Genomic DNA, 18708 nt, shown 5'->3' on the forward strand with positions numbered 1-18708 from the left:
TACTTCACAGTTACTTGTTCTGAATATTTAATCCACATTTTGGTAGGTGGAATGAGAACCATTTATCTAAATCAGAATGATTCATCTGAGGAATTTTTTCCCCTCCTGCACCTCTTTTTTATATATATATTCCCCCCCAACCTCATAAAATATTAAATTCTCCTGGACCACTTTATTAGTACTCATCTATTAATAGCAGACTCCAAAACCTCCTTACTCCTCAATTAACATTGCTCAGCCAAGCATCCCATGCTCGAAAGGTCTCAGGATGACTACGGAAACTCTCTGTTGCAGGAACTAAAACCGCTGAAAGATACCTTAAGGAGGCCAAGAAGATTTCCTGAAGTTTATGAAAAAAAAAAATTGTGCTAACTAGTCCAAATGTTTGCATGAATTTGGACCAGTTTCTGTCAAACTTCCCCTCATTATTGTTTCCCTAGGAGTCACTCTTAGATTTTAACCAAGTTACGTTTGCACACAGAAGTTGTTCAGAACTGTAAATTTCCATTAAAATGCAGAAATATCTTGAAAGCTAAAGTTATTTCCATTTTCTGTACAGACTGGTACATTTGTAGAAAAAGCTCCACTGTCCAGAAGGCTGTTGACCACAGCCTTCGTTTGCAGCTTGAACTACAGCCAATCCAGATCACTGAAGACAGAGGACAAACACTCTGAATTTGACTCAAAACATCATAAAAAGTCAGTGTAGTAAGTCAAGCAGATGACGAATAATTAACTTTTTACATATCTGACTTCACTCTCCACAAGGATGAATCAGCTCAGCAGCAATCTCATACTAGTAGCAAAATATAAGAGTAATACATAGTAGTAGGTATCTTGCAAGTGCCACAAAAATGTGAAACACAAATATAGGCAACTTGCTGTATACAACTGATTGCAGATTCTGGCATCTGAGTAATGGGAAGGTGAGCTGGAAGCTGTATGTGTTACACCACCGACACAATTCTCCCACCAACAGGGCTCCTCTCTTGCCTGAGAACAATAAATTTAGATTGGGCTACAGCAAAACTATTTCCAAGAATTGAAATGAGAAAAGGTTGGGTTATTTAATTATGAATTTAAAAAAATGCCATCCATTAAATATAAACTGACAAGACTTAATTCTTTCTGTCTCAGTGTTGTTCATTGACCCCTTCTTTGCTTTCTTGAATAATATCCATGACGAATTTTGGGAAGGGTTCAGAGAAGATATAGCAAGGACTGTGTAATGTGCCAGAAGCTTTTTAAAAAAAAAAAAAAAAAAAAAAAGGTGAGCTGTGGCAAATGGGAATAATGACAACTTCAAATCCACAAGCACATAAATGATCAACAAATGCTGGCCGATAGCCTAACGTGGCGAGTAAAGCAATCACAGTACGCCTGCTCCTGCAGTGACAAGGGCCAAATGAGAGAACAACCGTCAGTCAGGTGTCATGGGCAAGCCACCACTTCTGCACATTTTAAAAAATTGATTTTTTAATTAATTTAAAACTAATTTAAAAATAAATAAATAAATAATTTAAATTAAAACACAAAATTAAAGTACAATGCAAACAGGCTGAAGGAAGAGAAATACAGAGAATGACAGTGTGGAAAGATGCCCCTCTGCCTTACTTCAGATGTTCACCTACAGGAAGTGAAGGAAGAAAACAACAGACATTATATTCATGATTTCCTGCTGCTGCATGAGTGCCTGAACTGGCATGATAACATCTTCCTCCACGCAGGTGTGCTAGAAAGGGAATGCTGCACACATCAGTTACTGAATTAAATTAAATAGATGCAAGTAATAAGTTAATAAACTGATCTCTAAATCACTGCTATTTTTGTGGATAGACAAGGTCAGAGTCTCTGTCCCTGTATTTATTTTCATCTACAGGCTTGGAGTCCATTTGACTCTCACTTAAAGTTATTCCTGATTCCATTTTTGAACTGAACAATGGGGAAACAAAAACAGACCTCTTAGATCCCTATCCCCATGGTTACTTGCAACTAATGATAAAAGGATGGCCACAGTGCATGTTTTTAGGGTTTTATCTGTCATTTGACAACACTTCCAGTTACCCACTGGTCAGATAAACACTAAAATTAGACACTGTGTAGAGGCCTAGCTTATCAGAGCTGTCACTCCTCTGTCATTGGGTCCTCTTGTCCACAGCTTTTGTAGAGCCACAGCAAAACAGTCCTCTTATCTCCCGTTGCATATACACACTGTGCAGCTACACTCATCAGCTAGTCACAGACCTGTGGCACATGAAAGAGGAGCTGGGCATGACCTTCAGCATCAGAATCACCCGCCTCCGTGCTCAGAGTAGTGTGGCAGCCCGCCTCCCTCAGTGAGGAGCGAGGCTCTGCAACCCAACACAGAGAGAGGGGAATGCACTGCCTCCTACCATGGACGCTACCCTGACACCATCATCACTTTTAGTTGCGATTCTTCTGTAGCAGCATGAACTACTCGTATCAAAAAGGTAATGACAACAACAAAACATTTGAAACCAACCTCCTGTATTCTACATGAGACTGAAAAATATGTGCTTTCCTCCAAACTATGCTTCTTTTTTTTTTTTTTTAATTCCTTCTCTGTTCCCCCCCCCCCCCCCCTTTTTGCTTAATATTCAGCTGTGGGTTTTGCATCTCCTCAGAGATGAGCACAACATATCTGGTTCCTCACTGGACCCGTTCATGACAAATTTCACTGCCAGTTTCTAATGCTGCTTCTAGCAGCTAAGTTTTGTCCCTCAGTATGTTTTCAGGCTTCCCACCTGGCTGAGTTGTTGCAGTGTGTTCACAGGTGTCAACCTATGATATTGCCCTGAAAGGAGCAAAATTTCTACTTGCTGACACTAGAGAGAAAAGCAGGCTTAAGTCTGTGACAGGCCCCAATTCCTCTTCTCCTATCAGGGTAAAAAAAAGCAGGTACTTGGTAGCACACACCCTACTTTTCCAAGATACGCCACCTTTTTCAGCCTTCTCACAGAAAGAGCACTTGAAAAAGGAAGACAGTCCAGGGCTGAGTTATCCTGGAGGACCACCAGCATCTCTCAGCAGGATCCTGGTCTGACATTCATGAAATGGTCCAGGGCTCTCCCTGCCTACACATGCACACACACGGAATACCATCCATCTACTCTCATTCCTCCTTTTCCTTTCCATGGCATTCCCATTTTTGCTGTCACAAACTAGGTATTCCAAGGAGAGTGTTGCAAGGAAGGTCCTTTGCATACTGTTACATACATAACTGTTTGGTAAGGATTATGACAAACCACTAAACAGGGATGTAAAAAACACAAAGCAAATTATTCTGAAAATCATGCATTACCATTTTTCTATGCATTTTTTTCATGCTGCTTTGCAGTATGCATTTTCATATTGTGTTTTAACAGTAAGATTGATTTAATTGGCAATTATTTATCTAATATTGCTAGTCTCCTACATTATTATTATTATTTTTAGAGGCATCAAAAAAATTCTGATGAAAATGTTTTAAAGTTGAAAGAACACCCATAATAGAAAAAAAGTTCCAAAATCATCTAAGAAATTTCCAATGTTTACTTTCTTCCTCAGAAATACAACAAAATAATAATGATTTTCATTGCCATTTCATTTAGCTGAAGTCTATTTTCTACCTTGTGAAATGGGAAATAAGTACAGCATTATTCTCAGTGTTAACATACTACTTTCAATTAGCTGTACCTTTATATTAAGTTTAGCTACGAGACATTTACTTCCATGCTTCTAAATATACAGTTGGGTTATTTAATTTTATAGTCCATGCTGCCTGAAAACTACAGAGCCAGAATTTTTTATTTTTTCTTAAAGAAGAGTTTTATTTTAAGAATATATGACCAAGAAGAGTGAAGCTGAGAAGAAGAAATTTCAGGAAATAGGTATAAAACTGAACTCAGCGATCGTCTCTAAACTCTCCATTGGTTCTATTGAGACTACCTTCTCAAAGCCACTTTGCAGGCTAAGTTGGCCATATGTCCACAATGCCTAGGCTGCAGCAAGGCACCAGCCTTTGTTCAACAAGCAGTAATGCTTTGAAAATAGTAGGCTTTTGATGCACTTCCCAGTCTGTGCTCATATGTAGTTTGGATGCATCTTCTGGATTCAAGCCACCTGAAGCATCACTAGTCAATGTACACCTGGAGAAGAGGCATAGCCCAAAACACTGTATTTACATGGCCAGGTCAGCATGATGCTATAGCCAGTGGGACTCAGAAAACTAGATGCAACAATGCCACACAGTAACCAGTCATGATGTCATCTCAACACAGGCACCAAACAAGGATGTTTCTGATCAGATAACTGCCACTGGGCTTCACAAGACTAAACTAACACCTGGGACTTGACTGCTTACAAGTTTGGGCCAGACAAAAGCCCTAAATCACACAGAAATCATAGACTTGATTAGCGACACTAGCATAAATGAAATGCTTATGGCAGTCATCCCAGGAAAATGGTAAGTGCCACACAAATGGACACTATCCTCCAGTAGGAGGGAACCCGTGGACATTCCCAGCCCAGACAAGTATGGCTTTCTGTCAGAAAGTGACTGTTAGTTTCATTGCTAAGTTGAGGAAAAGCCAGATGGTTGTAGTTTCACACACCTGCACGCTCCAGTGCTGACATTGAACAGGCTGGTGGTGCCAAGCAAGGAAGGCCACAGGGTAATGTGAGTTTTGTGCAGAGGATGATGACCACCACCCTCTCCTTCCAGACTGGGCAGCTGGTCCCAGACCTGGCACTATTCCAAACTTTCTGCCAGCTCCTTTAGCCCACAGCCCAGTCCTGCAAATCCAGTCCTACCAAGGGATGCTGGTGTCACTCTGCCAGAAACAGCGTGAGGTGACACGCCTTAATTCAGTAGGAATCACAAAAAAAATAGAAACAAAAAAATAATCACACAAAATCCCCCACACAACATAAAACTGGCACAGGAGCTAGACCCCTGCATGTGAACCAGCTGGCTATCCGCGACCACGAGGAGGTCACCGCAGGTCACCTCAGCTCTCTTACCTGCAGCTCTGGCTGCCGTAAGTCCCTCACAAAACAGCTGAACCCCTCCTGCCTTTCCTGTCTTGCTAGTAACATCACAGTGAAAAATAATCCCTTCATGGTCATTAGAGAACAGCCAAGGAGGACACTGGGCAGAACTACGTACAAAGGTAGCAGTGTGGTGGCCCTGGGGTCCGCATGGTTACAGAGAAGTCAGGTATGGCACAAACGCTCGCCAAGACTAGGCAGACCGTAGTCAGGTGCTGTGGAAGAGCAAGTATCCCTCGCAGCACTCAGCCTTTCTGTACTGGGGATGTCAAACAGCCTGAACAGGGATGCAGTTGTCTAGCCAGAGCTACAGCCATTGGGGCATACTCTGAAAACTGCACATACTTGGCCCTTAAAAGCCAGCATTTTGTCTCAGAGTTCAACAAAGCCAGTGTTTATCTCAATGTGGTCACATAGCAAGCCTGTTTCTTTCACCTTCTCTCCAGAAAATATCTCCTGTTCAAAAAAAAGACAGAGATGGTTGTTGTTCATGCTACCTGTCTGAAATTTTGAGTCAAGTTAGCTTTTGGTGCTTTGTTTCTATCACCAGATTCCTTGAAATTCCCACAGAAGTATGAAGACACTCAGAAGAGAACAGAGAACTGGTTGATTGATTACCTTTCTCTCCACCTGAATTGCATTCAATTAACTAATGTCATTCAGCTTGTGACATCTCAGTTGCCTTAGGCATATACTGGTGCAGCCCTGCTAAAGGCAGGTACTCTAATAAAACTGCATGGATAAAACTGGCAGAGAATCTGGTCTCACATCTGAGGCCATGCCTGGGCCAACAAAACAAAAATAGAGAATTTTAGAAGCCAGCTACTGAAAATATTTAACAGGTAGTTCCCAATAAAGTGTCTGTGGAGAGATGAGTGTCATTAAGATGGCCTTACCTTTGACAAGACAAAAAAAAAAAAGTATAATCACATTTTGCACATCAATAGACACACAAATTCAGCAATTGAAAGATTAATGAGAGAATGGGCTTATTTGCTTTCCTATCACTTCACCTTACGTCAGTGCTAGAGGAAATACATTAGAAAATTTCCCATGTAGTATTTTAGGCCAAGTTCTCTGTTGAAATCAACATTAGTAGAGAGTACTGGTTAAAAATAGATGACACCTTAGCCTAGTACCTCTGCAAAGATAAATATTTAAGCAATATTTTTTAAGACCTAGAGAAAGCTCAGCAGGATCCCCAGAAATGCTTCTGCAGAAGCAACAAGCAGTAACCTCTGTTACCAGGCTTCAACTCAAAACAGATCAAGGCATTTGGCTGACCCTGGTAATGAACTAATGGTTTCTAAGGCTACAGATAATCTCACTAAGACCATTACCCAACTCATGATGAACTGATAAAAAAGTTTTCACTAATTCTTTATGGAAGTTGTCTCTGTCATTTGCACTTCCCCTCCCTTCTTAGAGGAAGTTTGTTCAGACAAATTTAAATCACATTTGAGGACCTGTATTAGCATCTTGTGACATGAGTGTCTTCTTTCCTATCTTCTATATGAGCTGTGAACTCAGTGCCACTTTCTTTTGATGACTGGGAGATGAAGCTTGCATTTCAATAAACTTCTCTATGGAAGACTCAATTCACAAAACACTCAGTTTACAGAGGAAAAGAAGTTAAAATATGTTATTCTGGTTTGTCTCAAACACAGATGGGGAAAGTCTCCAGAGAGAAATCCCAGTTGCCAATCTGCACTGCAGACCTCTACTTCATACTGACATCAGAGGGAGTTCCATGCAGCGGATGTGTGCAGATGATGCAACAAAAATCTGCAATGCAGATAACAGATCCGCAATGCAGATCAGACACAAGGATTTTACTCACAGGGTGATAATTCAGCTTCACTGTTCCCACCACAGAATCACCAAAATGCTGAGGCTGGAGGGGGCCTCTGGAGATCATCTAGTCCAACCCCCTTGCTCAAAGCAGTGTCAGCTAAAGCAGGTTGCCCAGGACTGTATCCTGTCATGTTCTGAGTACCTACAAGGATGGAGACTCCACAACTCTGGACAACCTCTGCCACTGTCTGACTACCCCTCACAGTAAATTTAAAAAAAACAAAAAAAAACAAAAAAAACCAAACTCAACCCAAAAACCATTTAAAAAAAAAAAAAAGAGCTTTTTCTTATGTTTGAATGGTATTTCCTGTATTTCGGGTTTTGCCCTCTGCCTCTTGTCCTGTCACTGGGCACTACTGAGAAGAGTCTGGCCCCATCTTGTGCACTCCCTTCCGCCAGGTATTTATATTGATAAGCTTCCCCCAAGCCTTCTGTCCTGGTTTCAGCTGGGATAGAGTTAACTGTCTTCCTAGTAGCTGGTACGGTGCTATGTTTTGAGTTCAGTATGCGAAGAATGTTGATAACACTGATGTTTTCAGTTGTTGCTCAGTAGTGTTTAGGCTAAAGTCAAGGATTTTTCAGCTTCTCATGCCCAGCCAGCGAGAAAGCTGGAGGGGCACAAGAAGTTGGCACAGGACACAGCCAGGGTACCCGACCCAAACTGGCCAACGGTGTATTCCATACCATGTGACGTCCCATCTAGTATAGGAACGGGGAAGTGGGGGCGGGGAATCGCCGCTCGGGGACCGGCTGGGTGTCGGTCGGCGAGTGGTGAGCAATTGCACTGCGCATCATTTGTACATTCCAATCCTTTCATTATTACTGTTGTCATTTTATTAGTGTTATCATTATCATTATTAGTTTCTTCTTTTCTGTCCTATTAAACCATTCTTATCTCAACCCACGGGTTTTGCTTCTTTTCCCAATTTTCTCCCCCATCCCTCTGGGTGGGGGGGGAGTGAGTGAGCGGCTGCGTGGTGCTTAGTTGCTGGCTGGGGTTAAACCACGACACCTTCTCGCCTCCAGGCTAAACAGTCCCAGCTCTCCTGGCTCCCCTTCTATGTCAGATGCTCCAGTCTCTTAATCTTCTCCAAGGTCCTTTGCTGGACTCTTTCCAGCATGCCCCATCTCTCTTGCACTAGGGAATCCAGAACTGGACCCAGCACTCCACATGTGGCCTCACCAGTGCTGAGCAGAGGGGAAGATGGACCTGCTGGTGACATTCTTCCTAATGCCACCCAGGATGCTGTTGGCCTTCTTTGCTGCAAGGTCATATTGCTGGCTCATGGTCGAAGTTGTTGTCCACCAGGACCCCCAGCTTCTTCTCAGCAAAGCTGCTTTCCAGTCAGTCAGCCCCCAGCACATACTGGTGCATGGGGTTTTTCGCCACCACAGTGCAGGACTTCGTACTTCCTCTTGCTGAACTGCATGAGGTTCCTGTCAGCCCAGTTCTCCAGCCTGTGGAGGTCCCTCTGGATGGCGGCACACCCACCTGGTCTACCAACCACAACCCCTGTTTTGGGGGTTTTTCATCTACAAACTTGCTGAGGGTGCACTGTGCCCCATCATCCAGGTCATTAATGTTAAACAGCATAAACCATAGTTGTATAAGCCATAGCACAGCCATGCTGGGGTGGGGCGGGAATCGATCTGTGTAAAATATATTGAGTCAATTTGTGCTATTATAAAATTTTCATTAATTATTGTACAACTGCTTCAAAAAGAATGACACGTAGAATATGACAAATCTGAGTTTAACCTCACTTCAATTCAGAAAAAAATGAAATGAGTTTGAAAAAAAGAGAGTAATACGGCTGATACTCTGCTGCAGCACAAAACTAAGGAGCCTGTATTCCATTGATACCAATCAGTAATTTTTGTAAGAAATTAGGACAGTTTTGCTAGCAGAAGAGCTGATATGTCAGGATAACACAATTATTTATATTATATAATGAATTATAAAGCGAAAAAGCACTAAGTACATTTTTTCTCTGAGAACCAATGCAATGAGCAAATATGTAAAGCCCAAGCAACACGAAGAAAACCTACGTGTCAGGTCATGGCTTGCCAACGCCAGCCTCAGATGCTCAGAAAGTGTCTTGGCTACACTAGAATCAGCATTAAAGCAGTGGAGAAAAAAGGGAAACAGTTAAAGGCTGTACTGATTCAAAGTCTGCAAGCTTCATGGAGTTTTTTTGAAAGCCAGTGGGCATTCCTCAGATGGGAATTTGCTGTATCTAGCCCAGGCCACTTTGATTAACATATTATTCAACAGCATTGCTCATGATTCAGCAAAAACACTCTACCAAGTTTATCAGATTTGTAACATTAATCAACATATATGCAAATGTCAGTGCACAAGCACTGTTTTGAAATATCAAGCCACATACTCAGCTGCAGTAAGTCACCATAACTCCACAGAAGTCAACTGAGTTTTATGCCAATTTACACCAAATTTGGCCCACTGTATTTACACTACCACACTCTGTAATTCTTTTACTCAAGTGCTGCAGACATTGCAGATAATTATGAGCAACTTTAAACAATTTAGGAAGCCGAGAAACCCTCAAAAGGAGGTACAGTGCCATAAGAGGAATCCAATTTTCTCAACATCTTCAGAATGAATCTGAATATTACTTTATTATGAATTATACTGTTTGGAATTAGGGCAGACTTAATTGTAACTGCTACAAGCAGCTGGAAGGATAACAAGCATCTTTCTGATTCAGGAGCAGATACTATTGTTCACAATTACATGACAAAAATCAATCTTGAGGTTCTAAGTACTGGAAATAGAAATGTTATCTTCATCTTAGAAACAGCAACTACAGATGCTCACACTGATCTAAATGCTGCTTGTGCACATCATTTAAGAGGAAGGAAAATAAGCTTCTGATAGTTCTCCTTTTTACAATAAACACTCTTCAGTAGCTCTCATTTAAAAGAAACAGAAATTCAGGTCTAGTCCTTTTTCAGCTGAGCTCAGAGAAAATTTGCTCTGACAAGGAACTGCAAGTGCTCACATGAAAGAAGAGACAGATCAAAGGAACATACATAATGGAAGGAAGCCCTGGGCACAAATGGGGACCCAAAGCCCACATTCCTGGGTCAATTTCCGCACCTCATAATGAAGGCCTTTCCACCAAAAGAAGATACAAGATTGCTTTTTGCCAGAGTAAGAGCAGCACTGACAGCAAATTTAAACTACAGGCCTGGTTTCAAAACAACCTGAGTCAATTTATAAAGTTTAGATCAATTTATAAAGTTCACATGGAAACCAAGTAACACATGATAGTTTTAGCAGTCTTGCTGTGAACACTTCAGTAGATTCAGATCCAAAAATTATTGGAACTAAAAATAAATGTCCCAATCTGCAAACTACAGACACAGTGGCTCTGACATCAGCAAGTGCTGAGTACTCAGATGGATAGTGTGATAATTTCCAAATGAGACCTTTCTATTACATAAAATAGTTTCTCGAAATTGCCAGCAGGCAGCTTAACATGCAAAAACCAGATAAAGAACAGCCATTAGCAAGCTATGTGGGTAACGGGTGTTGACAGTTCGCAGCAGCTTTACTTACCTAGATGTTGCTATATATCTGCAAAGTCACTGGTAGGCTGGGCTGCGAATTTCTGGCAAAAGAATTTCCAGCAAAATACAGCAGTTACCAAAAATCATTTTGGATGGGGAGGCAAACTGGACAAAACCTTCACCAGAAAGCACAGAGTCAAAAGAGAGATACACACAGCAGGGTGTGCAAACAGGGGACTCCGAGCAACCCATAGCCTGATATTAATAGCATTCCCGTGGGAATCAACAATTCAATCCATTGGATGCGTGACATCTGCAACAGGTGTGGGGATTTCCAGTGTGTCCCAGGTAAATGTTTAGCATAGACTCTCTCTTGGCTTTCATGAAAAAAATAAATCTCAAATTTGTATTTCAATGCATAAACAGCTAGTGTTTTCCCAAGACAGAACACGGTTTTCTCTCCAGATCTGATTGTCATACTCAATTAACTGGAGCTAAGTATCCCTTTTTCCTGCTCCTTCAAAGCTCTTCACATTAAGAAGAAATGCAGGACGTCAGCGAAGATTAAGCTCTTATCCATCAGCCTTAAGATTATTTTGGGTAATTTCATGATTGCTATTGTTGTTATTCACTTCAAAATATTCTTGAACTCCTACTTGCAGGTTTTGTGGTCTCAAAACCAAACCAAATCTGTCCCTGATCGGATTTGATCTGGAGAACGTTTTACCACATCCTTTAGGAAAGCATCACAGTATAACATACCACTTAACTTCATTGCCATCAGCCAGCCATTTAAAAGGAGATGAAACTGTATAGGAATTTCCTTTGAGTGCCTTTTTAATGCTTCTTGCTTACACAAATTAAAGAACTCAAGATAAAGCTTCAGCAATTGATTAGTCAAAGACTTTTATCTCAGCTCATCACATTCTCTCTGACTGCCAAAAGTAAGAAAGCCACTATCCCATTTTCTCATTGGGAATGAAAAATATACCGTGACAGTCTTAATTCAATAACAGCATGAGCAACTTACGGCCCACAGGACTTGCACAGACTGCCAGGACAATAAATCTGTTCCAGAGCCCTCATTCCCCTCCCTTCCTCCCAAGTGCCCTTCAAGGGCAGGCTGCAGGCTGGAGGAATAGGCCAGGTGGCCACCAGACCCTTTCCAGTGCTATTTTGCCTGAAAGCGCAGCTGCTCCTTCCCATTGGGTGACACTCCATGACAGTCAGTTCATGTCAGGAAACCCTGGGCCTCTGCATGGTCACAGAAAGACCACGCTGGGTGTCACCACATGGCATGAGGGGAGGGGGTCATGGCATACAATTCACTTAATCTACCAGAATAAGATATGTGGTCCACCACACCAGGGTGATTTTATAGCATAATAATAGTGACAATAATACCTTTCATTAGCATGTTATAGTACTCAAAGCTGCAGCACAAGCTATGACTGGTTTCTTATGCACTTATGCTTTACATCTTTCCTACCTTCCCCATAGCAACACATTCTGTTACATACTGTGTCTCCTGCTGCTCTGCTCTCCTTGGGCTTTTCCTCCAAATATTGCCCTGCCTGCTTGTGTGGTCACATATGGCGCCTCGTTCACAGCTACAGATGTGCTGATTAGCTAGGAAGTATGTTAGCACTGATCAGCCAGACAGCAACTATCAGAAGTCAGCTTTTCTCTCTCCTATCCATTCCTTCAGTGGGACCCTTTTTTATCCTACTATCAGTTTTCACAAAATAGATAGGAACTAAATACCTTTGAGAGGTCTACCATTCTGTTAAGCTACTGATCAAGTTCAGCTATGTTTAAGAAGTTAATGGGAAGGCTGACTAAGAGATATACAGTGATTTCCTTAGGAAAAGGATAGCCAGTTTTCCTTAGGAAACCAGGCTAAAAATTATGTCAACAGGAGTTGCAAGGCATCCCAGTTTGATATTAGTATGTAGAAGCTATTAATCTCTCATGCTGGAGATAACTAAATAGTGCATTATTAAACGCTTCCTTATCAGAATAAAGGCTATCCTTAAATTAATGTATTTTCCTACATACAACTCCCTGCTCACATACAGTTTCTTCTGTAAACCTGCAAGGAAGACTGGGCTAGCAACTTCAGTAAGCCAAGCAACTAATCAGAGCCCCTGGAACAGCCCTGTATACCCACAAGTGCCGCACAGAGATTTGAGACTCATATGGTTGTACAGGTATACCACATCTGGATTTAAAAAAATATGTTCGTCCTCTGTGTGTGGTGGAGTACTGTAGTCCATGTCAAGGACTGGGGGTGATCTGTATGCTTACAAAGCCAGAACTGGAAGCCTTGCACAGCTGCAAAACAAATGCTCAGAGTTTATTATGGTACAAGATTCAGGTGACATACGTCAGGCAGAGAACTGTGGTCAAGGACAGGCATTGGGCAGTCCTCAAAGCAGGACTTCTTTACTACCAGGACCTTGTTTATTCACGGAGCTTCAGCTCAAACTCTCATTCCCATTTTGGAAGTGGATTTGTTCCCTGCATTTCAGAGGCACAGCTCTGTTAGGACACCCCACAGTCCATCTGAATTTCTCAACCTGGGTCTTTTGATGCATCTGATATTTACAGGGACAGAATCTCTGGCTTTGCTTGTCATCAATAATACATCCATCCCATGAAGAACAAGAAGACTGTGATATCAACCCCCCCCCCCCCCCCCCGAAAGAGAGAGAAGTCCATTTCCCTTTCAACTACCTGAAAAAACACCTTCCTCTTGGACCTGTGTGGATATACGCAAAGAGAGAGATAATGCAGCCTTTGAACAGTAACTGGTATAAATCTTTCTCCTCTAATCATTCCCCCTCTGACTCATAAATCTCAATCTACCAAGAAATGAGTGCATAGCTCTCACAAAGCATGACATGCACCTAGAAGGGAGGCACAATTAAAAGAAAAGAGAAGAGAGACAAATGATTTGGGGGCCAGTTCCTTAATGAACAGAACACTTTTCACTTCTTATTCGTCATAATGAGTATCAATAAGCAACAGGAATAAGCAAGAGGTTTGAATACAACATCGATGAATTTAAGTTTAATGCAAGTAAAGTGCCTTATAGTAAGTCTGGATTGAGAAAGATGTTGAGAAAGGTGGTTTTCAGAGAGACTGCTTACATTTTAATGTTTAGTGAGACCTGAATCTGCAGTAGATGGGTATAAAAACCAATGAGAAAGTCTCTTTTTTTTTTTTTTTAATAAGTTAGGGCAAGTGAGATTCATCTTTTTTAAAAAAAACAAGAAGAAAATCCAAATAAAAAAGGCAATAAACAAATACTGAGACCCAGAAGGAAAGGCGGGCTTTATTCTACCCCACAACTAGCCCTCAACTCCTGTTCTTCTGTGGTCATGGTCACAGCTCTCCCGCACAGCATCACCTCCCTCTCTCATTTTCAGACCTCACATACCAGCTTAGGTAGCTACAGCCAAGCTTTCATGCTGCCCAGAGTGTCAAAACACGAGAGGTGGTAAAGGAGTCCTGCAGGTCCCTCTTCACCATGTAACTGGAGATGTGCTTTTGCTATGACTCAGGCAAGGCAGGGCGAAGGCTGGCTTATACCCCTTATTCCCATTGATGCCACCTTGACCCACACAACTGAGGCTCATGGGCTGACTCCCAGCATGTGGTGCTGCGACTGAAGTTTTCACATTTGGAGCACTGCAGTATCACCTCCATCCTGTAGATCAGATGGCCAGTGGCTGGCATGAGCAAGAGTTTACATCACTCACAACCAAACCAGAAATACAAGAAGATTAGCTGCCAGTGTGATTTAAGACTTCCAAAGCAGAACAGAAGCAGACAAGGAAAGGAAAGCAAAGCAAACTGTCCTTGGAAAGATAAAGAAACTTTGCAGCTGACATAGGAAAAGCAGCTATTAAGGTAAGCAGGGATGTTACCAGTCTCAAGCTAAAAGCTGGAAGTATTTTGAAAGGGGATGGCAATTAAGAACCCATGCAAGTCTTGAGCTTAAAAACTCTCTGACCTTGAAGGAACTGAATCTGCCTTTCTGGTTGCCAGGACATAGAGCCTTGGTAACAGATGATAGATATCACTTTCTAGTTCAAGTATAGCTACACAGGCATCCAGTAAGGCTTGTCTGGTACAGGACAGAGGGTCTTTGCCACGTCTGCTGACTGTTCAGCTGCCTGCTACCCTCATTGATCACTTTGGAAACACTCCTGCCCCAAGCCCCCGCATGCTAAATAGAGCCAGCCGGACTATTCCATGATTCCAGACCAACTTTAACTGTCACACAGGCCCTGGACCAGGATGGGAGGCTGCAGTGAGCATTTTGTCTCAGATGAGCATCTCCACTCTTCCCTAGATGTCTCAGTCACCTTGTACCATAGGATCTCCTGCCACAAGATCCAGCACAGCCATTACATCCCATAAGCACCGCCACAGTCATATACCCCAATGCAGTGTCCCAGGTCTCTGGACTCAAAGTTACAGTCCATCTCTCCCGTACATCAAAACCAAACAAGTCTAGGAGAAATGATGACATCTTGGACACATCAAATTTTCAGCTGGAGCAGTGCCACCCTGGTGACTTGATTCACTCCAGGCAGCAGTCTGGGGACAAATGCAGCAGTTTCTCTCATATCCTCCAACATAAAGCACTTCCACAAACTTGTCTCTTGTTTCTCTGCTCCCCCTGGTGGTTGCCAGCCCAGCGTTATCAAAATGCCTGCTTGGGTAGCCCTGCCAGGGAGCAGCACACAGAAGCTAAAGCAGGCTGTAAAGTATTACACAATCTCCTTAATTACCACTGTTAATTCTTACCAATACCAATAGCACCACTGCTCATTACAGGGACCAAGCAGATCAAAAAGCAGATCTAGGAAGAGAGTTTCTGAATTAGAGACTTCAGTGTCAGCAACCACTGACATCTCCAGCCGATAGCCAGATCACGCAGCCCTGACAAGGCCGTACACCCACCACCTAATATTCCTGGGCATCAATCCACAGCCACTGCCAACAACTGTACATACATGGATGCTGATCCATGCACAGCTATTCAAAAAGAAAGTGATCACAGCTCCTGTAATTGTGAACTTGCATATTTGTGCAAAGAAAGATAGTGGATATATCAGATTTGTTGCATAAATTATGGGCCAAGAAGCTAATCACTTCAGTGTGTCTAATTATATTTTTTCCCTTGTCAAAAGGGGATAATCCACCATTCTCCATATTCCACTGTATTTTCAAATGTAATTCAAACTGGGGCCTCCCCTGCCTTTACTAGACAAATAGACTAAATGCCAGTAAGAATGAATTTTAAATCTATATTTTAAGCACTGGATTAGTATAACTAGTCAAGACACAAAATTACTTATAAATGGTTGTTCAGTACAATACTGCAAACAAGATGATACTACAAACGCGTTCAATTCTCTCGTTAAAAAGGTATTCAGCCTTGTTTAGACCAATCTTCTGCTTGTTCTTGGTATCTTCAGAAAAGACATAGTAAAATAATTGTATAAGAAAATCAAGACCCATCAGAACACCTTTTAATTAGGGAGAGATCATGCACTATACTTATTTGGGGTGTAGAGAAGGGGTTGTTTTCATTTGGTTTTTGCTTTACATCTTAAAGATGGATTATTACTGCAGGAAAAGTACAACTGAAAAGACTGAAATAATCGCATTCCCCCCTTTATGTTTAAATGCATTTCAAGCTCACATCTAGAAGTTGAACAAAATCAAATATAGATCTCTTCCTAATTTTCCAAGCTACAGAACAATAAGTACTGCACAGTAGAAAACAAGATCTAATACAAGAGGTGGCAACTGGGATTTCATGCTGCTTATATGTATTCACATAAAAAGATATGCAATCACAAGCAAGTGTGACTCATTTGACACTGGAGAGACATTTTCTTTTTAACTATGCATTAAAGGGGTAGTTTCGCCATACACTGCTCTAACAGCAGTGAATCAGAACTAGTAAAGGAGTCGCTGCATTTTACAGTTTGTAGCAGTCACATTCGAAAACAAGGCCTGGTTTTTCTCTCTAAAATCAGTTCATACAAGCCCAACATCGCCCCCCACACACCCTGAGATTTAGCCACCAGATTCCCAATTAAGACATGCTGGACTGGACAACTTGTAAAGCACATTTCATTCCCCAAAAGGCAACAGGGTAGCAAGATCTTCCACTAGTGTCTAATAAACAAGAAACAAGGAAAGCCCATGCTTGCCAGGGAATCACATACACTCAGACACACCAGTCAAACTCTGTCACGGAAGCACTTGGAAGATCACAACCCACAGAAGACCTTGATGAATCAAACATGCAACCCATCATACAAAAGATGCTACCGCCCTCCTGAGCCCTAGTTTGCACCATAATATCAACAAGATCCCAAACTGAATAAAAACACCACAGTGTTTTTATTTTCTCATGTCTTTAGACAGTAATTGCAATGTACTCTCTTATCTTCCACTCCCCTGCATAGCTCAAGCACACAGGGGGCTTCCTTTCTTTATGAAACTAGACAATTAAAATTTACTTTGTAACAATAATTTGTTTGGATTTCCATCTATAAAAGCCTCCCAAAAAAGCCTTACAGTAATTTCTATACTGGTGAAAAACAAAGGTTCTGTAATGTTTATAAAGCCATTTAAACAGCATTAACAAAACTATTTTGCTAAATTGCATTTTCCAACTCATCAGTCCTTATTATGCTATATACAAGCTCACTTCTTCCACGTTACCCCTACCCCTACTCATGATAATCAAATCATGCCATTTGAAATGCTGTGACATTATTTTGTCATATAAAATGGTTGAAATTATCTTGACGATGGCAATATAAGGATTGCAGCTACCCAGAATTTGTTATGAGAAGTGAAAGCTGAAAAAGAGTTCGATCTCTTGAAATTATACATTTTAAATTTCACAAACACAAAGACACAAAGTGTTTAAAAGCCATTAAATATTACGGGTCATCATAAAAGGAGGATCCAGGTTCTGAAACACTTGTCCTGAATAATTTCAATGGAAATACTAAAGAATGAAAATGCACTATGGAATTACAGGATTTATTTATATAGACTGACAAACTCACTTTATGGTAGTATGTTTTTAAATGTCAAGCAGTATAAACAAGATATCTGAAATTACCACCTAATATAATGACTTAAATAAGTGCCTTCAAAATAATGATTATATGAAGACTGAAATAAGTTTGACAGACTGAGGTATAATCAAAAATCACTGTAGTCAAGAGAAATTTATCCAAAGCAAAAACCATTTTATGTTTGCACACATGTATGTTTACTATAAAACAAAAGTGGAGCATAGTTTTTCAACAAAAAACAAAAAAAATGCTCGAAAAACACTTGGAAAAATCCATTCTGCCACTCCACTTTTGCTGGGCATGCCAATTTTCACATTTTGGTCAAAGATCACACAGCTTCTCTATTTTACCTCACTTTGAGAAAATTATTTTCAGAAAACATGCCTCCAAGAAACATCTGACAACTGTACATCCACATGATTAAATAAGAGAGAGGAAAACCCAGTAATAGATATATCACACAGTTTACAATAGCTGGAATCGCTTGCTTGCAAGCCCCTGGCCAGAATCCTTGTCCTTGATAAAATAAATTAATGCTAGACAGTTCTCAAGACATCACATCAACAGAAAAAGGTTTAGCTCTCTTTTGCATCAGCAAAGCACATCATCTGACCTAAAGTGCAAGTCTTCATCACTAAACCACTTTCAAATGAAACAGTACCAACCTTCAAAGACATCTTCATATAATGAGCTGTCTTTGCTGACCACTTTGACTAGATACAGACTTTATATCTGTCTAGTTCATAATCTTTTAGGAAGGCTAATGAGGTCTGAGAAGTAAAAGACAAGTCCAGTCAGTATTATTTATGGACCTCTTTTTTCACTGTTATTCAGTACAGATACGCAGCATTGCGGAATCCTTCAATATTGACTTCTCCCACCAAACCCACACTGCAGACTTAATCTTAAAAAGATATCCTCTCAAGGATAAACAAAGTAAACTCATATCCATCAGACCTGAAAGACGTTTTCACCAATGCCTCAGGACTGTCCACTGGCGGTAGTTCATCTGCTAAGATTTCTTCAGGAGGTCTAGGGTCACTGATGATGGTCGGCTTTGGCCTTTCCTTGAGGTTGCCGGTCAGACCACCGATAATGGTGTTCCACAAGCAGTTTTGTGATTTAGACCCTGCAAAACCAAAGAATAAGGAAA

General features: G+C 41.2%; 1 protein-coding gene across 2 annotated transcripts in view; it reads right to left on the reverse strand.

Moving 5' to 3' along the window:
• PDE1C (phosphodiesterase 1C) overlaps window positions 1-18708 on the reverse strand; it is a 334278-nt gene that overhangs the window by 259805 nt on the left and 55765 nt on the right. For both annotated transcript variants that reach the window (XM_052796719.1, XM_052796779.1), the window contains exon 3: window positions 18513-18684. In XM_052796719.1, coding sequence (XP_052652679.1) covers window positions 18513-18684 — 172 coding nt within the window. The remainder of the gene's footprint in view (window positions 1-18512; window positions 18685-18708) is intronic.

The sequence above is a fragment of the Harpia harpyja genome, chromosome 1 (genome assembly GCF_026419915.1).
Source record: "Harpia harpyja isolate bHarHar1 chromosome 1, bHarHar1 primary haplotype, whole genome shotgun sequence".
Classification (NCBI taxonomy): Eukaryota; Metazoa; Chordata; class Aves; order Accipitriformes; family Accipitridae; genus Harpia; species Harpia harpyja.